This window comes from Zootoca vivipara, chromosome 1 (assembly GCF_965207765.1).
Source record: "Zootoca vivipara chromosome 1, rZooViv2.hap1.1, whole genome shotgun sequence".
Classification (NCBI taxonomy): domain Eukaryota; kingdom Metazoa; phylum Chordata; class Lepidosauria; order Squamata; family Lacertidae; genus Zootoca; species Zootoca vivipara.
In genome coordinates, this window is record NC_142582.1 from 133,184,411 (window position 1) to 133,193,488 (window position 9,078).

General features: G+C 47.3%; 1 protein-coding gene and 1 pseudogene across 1 annotated transcript; both read left to right on the top strand.

The window, feature by feature from the left end:
* Positions 1–59: 59 nt before the first annotated feature.
* FKBP3 (FKBP prolyl isomerase 3) lies at positions 60–8,917 on the top strand. The gene is made up of 7 exons (XM_035136094.3): positions 60–191; positions 2,277–2,378; positions 3,396–3,503; positions 4,300–4,435; positions 6,352–6,419; positions 7,475–7,572; positions 8,700–8,917. Exons 1-7 carry the CDS (start codon positions 90–92, stop codon positions 8,752–8,754), a joined length of 669 nt encoding a protein of 222 aa, XP_034991985.1. The 5' UTR covers positions 60–89; the 3' UTR covers positions 8,755–8,917.
* LOC118075650 (U6 spliceosomal RNA) lies at positions 1,944–2,009 on the top strand (annotated as a pseudogene).
* Positions 8,918–9,078: the final 161 nt, after the last annotated feature.

The window sequence follows — 9,078 nt, forward strand, 5'->3', positions numbered from 1 at the left end:
CTGCGGCGTATCGCTCCCGCGGGTGCGCTGGGTAATGTAGTCCCGGCTTCGTGAGGGAGCCCTCGCTTGTGTGAGGAGGAGGCGATGCCATGGCGGCCCCCGTGCGGCCCTGGAGCCCCGAGGAGCTCCGCGGAGACGCCCTGCCCAAGAAGGAGATCGTCCGCTTCCTGCAGGAGCAGGCGGCGCACAAGGTGGGCGGGCGGCGGGAGAAGAGGAGGGCGCTCGCTCGGCCTCCCTTCACACGTTCGCGGGGACACGCGGGGGGCGGAGGGGCCGCAGAAGCCTCTCTCTCGGCTAGGGCGGGAGACGCGTGTCGAGCCGCCTCCTGCCCCCGACACGCGTGCTGGGAGAACGTCTGAACGCGCGTCTCCCTCTCCCGCCTTCCCTTTTCCTTCGACCTCGTCGCGCGCCACGTGGAGCAGAATCGTGGGGTTGGACGGGTCCCCCGAAGGTCATCCAGCCCACCCCCTGCCATGGAGCCTGCCCGCCCCCTTGGCGTCACCAGCGCCCCGCTCTGGCCAGCTGAGCTCCTGCCTTCCACCGCTGAATGGCTCTTGCTCATGGTGGGGCAGTCAAATAATATTTATTAATTTTCCATTTAAACATATATAATCACATCATTATTATCCACTTTCCTTCTTTTGCTCTTTAGATCCTGTCGACTTCCTTCCCTCCCACTGCTTGGCTTTCAAAGCTAACCTTTATATCACAGCATTTTATATATTTTCCAATTCCAATATAACTCATGACTAAATACCTCAAAATTTAAATAACTATAGGAAGGTAAAAAAAAATCACCTTACAAGTCTTCACATAACTCTGCTAGTGTTGTTAATTGCTTATAATGATCTTTCAAATATTGTACTCGTGTCTTTTTGGAATACTTGATCACGCTGGTTTCAGATTTTTCCCGTCAGCTTCGCCAGTTCCACAAAGTCCATCATTTTCATCTGCCCCTCTTCTTTTGTCTTTGTGCAGCATTCAAAGCTCCTCTCCTTTTATGTATTTTAAAATAAAGATCCTCCCAAAAAAGAAATGAAGGGACCAAGTGTCCCCCCCCCAAAGTTTCAGCAGCCAGTTATGAGCCCCCCACCCCGCTTTCAGGCAGAAGGCCTGAGGCGGCTGGGAAGGTTCCTGCCCAAAACCCTTGCAGGCTGATGCTGCCAGTCAGAGTCAATAGACAACAGTGGGTCTGAACTCTGGGCAGAGCAGCTTCCTGTGTTCATGGATGTGTGCTGGCAAATGGAGTCGCTCCTGCCTTTGCTTTCATCTGTAAGCCACCTTGAGTCGACGATGGGAAAATAAATGTCGGGTGGGGTTTTGTTTGATTGCTGGCCTTCTTTTGTACCTATAAGCTTGCAAGAAATACTCTTGATCTAAAGCAGCCTCTGGTTGAGGACTGGGACGGAATTCTCCCTTGCAGGGGATCCCTCTGGGTTGGGGGTTGAGGGGAGGGAGGGGAATCCCAAGGGCAGCACTGACTCTCCTTTTTTTATTATTATAATATTTATTAATTTTCCATTTAATAATGGTATATTCACATCATTATTATCCACTTTACCTCTGTGGCTCTGTAGAGCCTATCGACTTCCCTCCCTCCCACCTCATGGCTTTCTTTATTAACCTCTGTATTATAGCATTTTGTACATTTTCCAATTATGATTACACACATTGCAAAATATCTCAAAATTTATATAAATATAAAATTTATCATTACAAGTCTTCAGACAACCCTGCTAGTGTGTTGTTAATTGCTTACAATGCTATTTTAAATATTGTACAAATTTACTGCAGTCCTTTTGGAATATTGATCACACTGGTTTTGGATTTTTCTCATCAGCTTCGCCAGTTCCGCAAAGTCCATCATTTTCATCTGCCCCTCTTCTTTCCTTGGTACTTCTTCTTTCCATTTTTTGGCTAAAAGAATTCTCGCCGCTGTTGTTGCATACATGAACAGCGCAAATACTAAAGTTGGAACGATACAGAGAAGATTAGCATGGCCCCAGCACTGACTCTGTCCTGGGCTACCACTGAGTTGTGTTCAGGGTTTATAGTTTACCCCCAGTGCATGGCCACAATGTATTACTACCTGCGAATGCCCATGTGAGATTTTCGAGCTTTGTTGGAAGAAGAGGCTTCGGTTGATTTCATTCATTGGATGTGGTCTGGTTCAAGCAGAGTATTCCACTCTGTAACTTGCACTTTCCATAATCCCAAGAGTGACGTGACTCCTTTCTTTCCCAGTATTGAACTAACTCTCTTGGTTTTGCTCTTAGTTCCTGTCGGAGCACAAACTACTAGGGCAGATAAAAAATGTGGCCAAGACAGCCAGTAAGGAGCAGCTGATCACGGCATATAATGAGCTCTTTGAAACCAAGGTAGGTACCCTGGCTTGTCTGAACAGATCTTATTACTAGAATCTTTGTGACTAAGGTTCATAATAATCAAATTTATTACCTGCCCTTCACTAGCTGGTCCCAGAGCAGCTTACAACAATTAACAAAATCAAAATTAAGAAACAGTTGCAGGGTGATTGATGCAGGTTAGGATGCCTCTCTTTTTGGCTCAGTGCCTCTCTCTAGCCTTTTTTTATGAGGTGGATCACTAAAATTATCCATCACTGGTAGCACCTTGGAAACAGAACAAATGCTTTGCTTTTCTCCTGCATCCTGCAGGGCTAGGATAGACCTCTGCCTTCAGCCCTGGAGAACTGCTGCCATTCAGAGTGGGCGGCATGAGGCTTGATCCGTATATGTTCAGATATTATTGAGCATTGAAATGCTCTTTGTGTATCAAGTTGTTTTTAACTGAAATGTAAGAGGTTTAACTTCAGCTGGGGAAAGGTAGAAATGGGCTCCCGATATTACACAAGCACTATTTAAAATAAGCTATGACACAAACCCCCTTTCAGTAGCCATTGATAGTGATGGGGAGAGGGAGATAATATGTCCTTTGCCATACAAGCTCCTACTTACGTTCTCTAAAAACCTGGTAATTATTTCCTGTGGATCAATATAGTTAACCAAATGACTATGAAGGCCCAGTATAGGGTGGTGGAGCTCTCCAGGAAGCTCAGCCATCAACGTTTCTGTGCTCATTTGTGCAGTCTGCTTGTTGGTTTGGTAGTCAGTATTGTAGGATCTGTGGTTTGTGGCATTTTCCATAAGTCTTTTCCCTGCAAGTTAAAGCTCACTGTGGCCTGTGTGGCTCGGCTTCCTTCCTTTATAAGGTATACAAAATGATATGAATTGTATATCCTTTGCAATGAGTATGCAAGAAGAGTCTGCTGGATCAGGCCAATGGCCTGTTTGGCCCAGCATCCTGTTCTCACAGTGGCCAACCAGATGGCTCTGGGACAGGAATTCATTCACAGATGAAATATATTTCCTTTCTAGAGATTTAAGTGTACTGAGAGTCCAGAGCATGTAGCAGAGCAAGTGAAAAATGTCAAGATTGATGAAGAGAAACCCAAGGAGACAAAGCCTGAGGAAGCTGTGGATGAGGTAGGTGAGGAGAACAATCAGGTATGCTTTGCAGACTCTGGCTGGTGGGAAGGGGCAGCCCTTGCAGGAATGTAAGGGAGCAGGCAAAGTGGGCAGGAGGGGGTGCACCTCTTCTGGACTTAGAAGAGCCACTTCAGAATTTCAAGATCTTCCTCACCAAGAAAATGCAGTGTTGTAATTGTGGGAACTGTTCTCCAGAAAGTGCAGCTGTGTGCCTAGAAGTCCCAGTTCACACCCTGCACGAAGGGTTTGAATGTCTGGATTGGAACTAGCTGTCGGTTCCATTTGCAATTTCCTCCAGAGGATTCTGTTCCCTTGGAGATTGATCAAATCCATTGCAGCATTTTCTGGACAGGCGACCTTTAATCAGGCAGACTTCAGCGCATATTCTAAGAGCTCAGAATTTAAGATCCTCCCTGAACATATCCATAGAGTCTTAAGTGATTTACTTCGCAATCCGACGCACATCCTCACAGAAATAAGTCCCATTGTATTCCACAGGGCTTACTCCCAGGAAACTGTGTATAGTATTGCAGGCTTCACCCTCTTGTTGCCCAGTGTAGGTCATGCTGCACATCATTTTGTGATCTCATCCACTAGCTGTGTGGAGCATTGTGTTCAGTCATATTGAGGCTTTAATATTAAATAGCAGAGCTAATGTTGGGCTGTCTTTCCTTTCTGCCTTCTGAAGTCATTTCTTCATTGTCTTCTGTGCCATGCTTTGGTCAGCTTTTGTACCTTTTGGAACATTGAGAGTTGGAGCATGACCCTTGTTTCTTCCCTCTTCCCATTTCAGGGCCCCCCAAAATATACAAAGTCAGTACTGAAGAAGGGGGATAAAATCAACTTTCCCAAAAAGGGTGATGTTGTTCACTGTTGGTATACAGGGAAGCTGCAAGATGGAACAGTCTTCGATAGTAATATTCAGACAAGTAAGTGTTCAGAAAAGGTGTCATTCCTCTTCTTCACAGAGGTAGGGAAGCTGTGGGCTTTAAAGACCAGAGTAGCTGTGACTGAAGACACAGCTTTATTTTCTCTCATTTATACCCCACCTGTCTTCTGCCGCAGAACCCAAGTCCCTGACTCGACACAGACCTGCCTACCTTCAGCCAGGTGGTGGCCTTGTGTGCCTACAGAGCATCTTCTGCGAACACAATGCAGCAGATGTGTTGCCTGTGAAGTGAACGGGTCTTGCACAAGGCAACGCCTCTGCTTCTGGGCTGCAGTTTGCTTTTTCCCCCCTTCCAATCTGGGGATACCAGTTTGCATTCCCCGTGGATTCTCGAGGGCATGGTCTGTTTAGCACTGGGGAATCAAATTTTGCATTCTGACAGATGGGTTGGACCTGAAGGAACTTGAGTCTCATTGTCTGAATGAAAAAGAGATTTCTGTGATTTCTTCCTACTCTCTCTCCCCGCCCCCCATCAACAGCCCACGATGCTGTCACATTCCACGTGCTCCTAGTTGGGTCTCTGACCTTCAGGACCAGCTCTCCCAGGAGCTGCAGTGGAGAGAAGGAAGCAGAGAGTCCTATTCCATGAGCAGTGTTCCACATAAAGGATTGTAGCCAATGTGATGTGTTCAGTGTGTCTGTATTGACACATGTATGTACAAATATGTACACACAAACGCACACACGTTACTCATGGGCACAGTTAGAACTTCTTCCTGAAGTCCTGGAGAACCACTGCTGCCTGTCACTATAGAAGACAATTCAGACCTAGATGGTCCAGTGGTCTGACTCTGTATAAGGCAGGAGTTTCCTGTGGTCCCCTGTTGCCACCTCTGCATGTCTGCTTGGCCTCTGGCCCTATCTAGAACTACCCAAAGACCTGGGTATTTGGGCGGATCAGGGGTGCCCTCTTGCCCTCAGGATTGTGGGTGCCTGCCACCTCAATGTGGATGTGCGAGCGATGTCACACACCCAATGTCTGTGGCTCCTCTTCCTCCTCCTCCTCTCCACAGCTAGTGAGGCAACGTTTTCCATGCCTGAATCCCCCACCCCCCTGCCCGAAAAGGATGCCTCGCTGGTTGGCTGCAGAGGGCAGAGCTGAACTGCTTCTCTCTTGGAGGTAGTGCTGGCTTTTCTCATTGACTTTGTGGGTGCTTGCCCCCACAATTGTATTATTGTGGGTGCCCAAGCACCCACGGCCCCCTGGAGTTGGCTCCTATGGTGCGGATGTCTCTTTCTCAGCACAATTTAGGGAGCCTTTGTTCAGTGCAAAATGCACTGAAATATAGTAGACGGAAGCTGTTTCACATGTCGCTTGCCTTCCAGCGCATCTTGCGCCAGAGAGGCTGCACCAACAGGCTTCCAAAGGAGAGTGTGATGGAAATCAATCACAGTGTTTCTCAGTCTTCCATACTCCTTTTATACACTAAACGTTTAGCAAACTGGGCTTTGACTGAGAAACCCCTTTCTTGACAGTTACGCAGAGTGGTGGGAGTTTTGTAGTCGTTAAGCAACTATCAAAACAGCTCCGTTCCTTAGTTGGAATGGCTGCCTGCTTGTGACCAGGCTAGTCTTGCCCCCTAGTTACCTAGTGAATTTGCGTTACCTAGAATGTGGATGACTCCTCAGGAATCCTTTCCCAAAGCAGTGCTCAGTGGGACCACCTTTTGGTATTATTCTTGCATGTTTTTAATATTTGTTTTGTGTCTAAGTTGCCTCGAGACCTTTGGGCAGAAGGCAAACTTTCTCATTGCCCTTGTCCACCAGCGATACTTTCCGGGTGGGGAGTTGTAGTCCGGAACATCTGGAGCGCACCAAGTGGGGGGGAAGGCTGGTGTAGAGCAAGAAGCCAGCTGGGAGAGGGATAAGAGCTCCAGAATGTTGGTGTTGTTTCAGGTTCAAAGAAAAAGAAAGCGGCAAAACCACTGAGCTTCAAAGTCGGTGTTGGAAAAGTGATACGAGGCGTGAGTATGCTGGTGGAAGGGTGGGCGGGTGTTTGGGCTGGCCCACCCACCTCCTGTGCCCATCGATCAGGGAGGAGCTCCTGTTGCCAGGCAGCTGTCAGGCCATTTGCTTGAATCCTCCAAGAGGAGAAGCTGATGCATGTTGTCTTGTCAGCCTTCCTCCATAGCACATCTGACAAAATTCATTTTCCTTTCCCATGCCCAGTGGTCTTTGCATCAGAGCCCATTGAAACAAGATGGAGGGAGGGGGTGGGGGTGTTAAATGTTTTACCTGAGCGCAGGTTAGGATGATTGGCATTAAGATGACTAAGTGTATACAGCTGTGGCGTGTGGTCTAAACCACTGAGCCTCTTGCGCTTATTGATCAGAAAGGTCGGCGGTTCAAATCCTTGCGACGGAGTGAGCTCCTGTTGCTCTGTTCCAGCTTCTGCCAACCTAGCAGTTCGAAAGCATGCCAATTCAAGTAGATAAATAGGTACTGCTGAAGGTAAATGGCATTTTTATGCACTCTGGAACTCGTCACGGTCCTCCGTGCACCAGTAGTAGTTTAGTCATGCTGGCCACAAGACCCGGAAAACTGTTTGTGGGCAAACACCGGCTCCCTCGGCCTGAAAGCGAGATGAGCGCCACAACCCCATAGTCGCCTTTGACTGGACTTAACCACCCAGGGGTCCTTTACCTTTTTTTTACATATCCTGCATCAGTCTGTCTCTACATTTCTGATGAATCTTAAAGCACTAGAATGCATTCATTAAACATGGTATTGCGGCAATTCATCTGAACCAGATTTTCAATAAGACCTCTTGTAAAACATTTAACCTAAAAATGCTGGCTCTCTAGTCCTCCTCAAAACACAAACGTCTTAGCCGGCTTCTAAAAGATGCTCACCAGGACTTTAATGTGTATGGATCTCTGCTGGAGTTCTTTAACTTAACCAGCAGAGGGAACTTGCTCCACTCACCTTTATTGTTTCAGCTTATCTTCTAATAGCCCAGGTCAAAAACATTCATTCCAGCCTGTTTCTCAGGTAGATTTGGGGTTTCTTTGTTTTTCAGTGGGACGAAGCTCTGCTGACCATGAGCAAAGGGGAGAAGGCTCACCTGGAAATTGAACCGGAATGGGCTTATGGAAAGAAAGGGCAGCCGGATGCAAAGTATCCTTGCAAAGTGTGCCGCTGAGCAGTCTACTAATCTGATGGAAAATGTGGGTGTGCAAAATTCTCTGGCTCAGAAAGCTAGGTGCTGGTGCAGGAATTCCCTAGGTCCAAGCATGGGGCAAAGTGCATGTAAGAATATCAGAGCCTGCCGGATCAGGCCAGTGGCCCATCTAGTCCAGCAGCCTGTTCTTACAGTGGCCAACCAGATGCCTCAATGGGAAACTTGCAAACAGGATTCGAGTCTGAGGCTTCTCTCCTGATGTGGCCTCCAGCACTGCTGCTCCAACTGTGGAGGGAGAGCACAGCCATTATGGCTAGTAGCCCCCCTCTTCCATAATTTTTGGGGAGCATGGGATGCAAACGGGCATCACCAGCACTCTTTCCACAAGGGCAAAGCACAGCTCTGACACTAAATTGGTCAACTGAATCCCTATGTGCTGCCAAATAGAATGTGATCCCTAAAATTGGGCATGGCGACAGTGCCAAGATGTTTGAAGATGAGGCAAGAGGACCTGGAAATAAGGAACTGAACAGGCAGGTACTGAGGGAGGCTAGAGCAGGCATCCCCAAACTGCGGCCCTCCAGATGCTTTGGCCTACAACTCCCATGATCCCTAGCTAACAGGACCAGTGGTTGGGGAAGAAGGAGATTGTAGTCCAAAACATCTGGAGGGCCGAAGTTTGGGGATGCCTGGGCTAGAGCATTGCATTTCCCCTTTCATGTGACAATGCTTGCTGCAGCCCAGTCCATGTGGTGTGTCCCATGGCCGGGAATTGTAACTGAAGTTGTTCTGGAACAGAGTCAAACTCTGCCTATCTAGTTTTAAGTACTTATGTGTTCTCCACAGTGACTGAATTTTTAAAGGAAAGGTGATGCCAACTCTGTACCGGACAGATCATGTACCTGAACTTTGGGGGGGGGGGATGTTATATAGCAGGTCTTCATCAGCTAATTATAGGATATGTAACAACAACAAACAATTGGCAAATGCTTACTACATTTTGCTCCTCCCTCCCTATTCCTGTGAACTTTGTTTTCAGAACTGCCACCCTGACCTCAGAGTGCTTGAGTGAGTTGCAAGTGTAACTTCTATTGTAGAATGAATCCCTTAACTTGCATTTTAGAATTCCACCAAATGCAAAACTTTTCTTTGAAGTGGAACTGGTGGATATTGAATGATGGGTTGCTCCTCTTGGCCCCATGTCTTTGAAAACGGTGAAGATGCTCTTGGAAGTCCAGGAAATGTGTTTGTGGCCTTGTTTCTCACACAGCAAGGGTGGGATGGCTTTTATTCTAGTTGCTGTGTACAGCATCACTTTAACTAAAGACTGGTTTATATACATGGCTCTGACTGTCATTGGCCATCTGTGGCTGTTGGTTGTTTTACTTTGGCACACCTTTGAAAGGTAGTTTCATCCAACAGCTCCCCCCTGGTGCAGTTGTCATAACATAACATAACATAACATTGCTATGGGGCAAGGAACACTTCTGAAAATCAGTTGA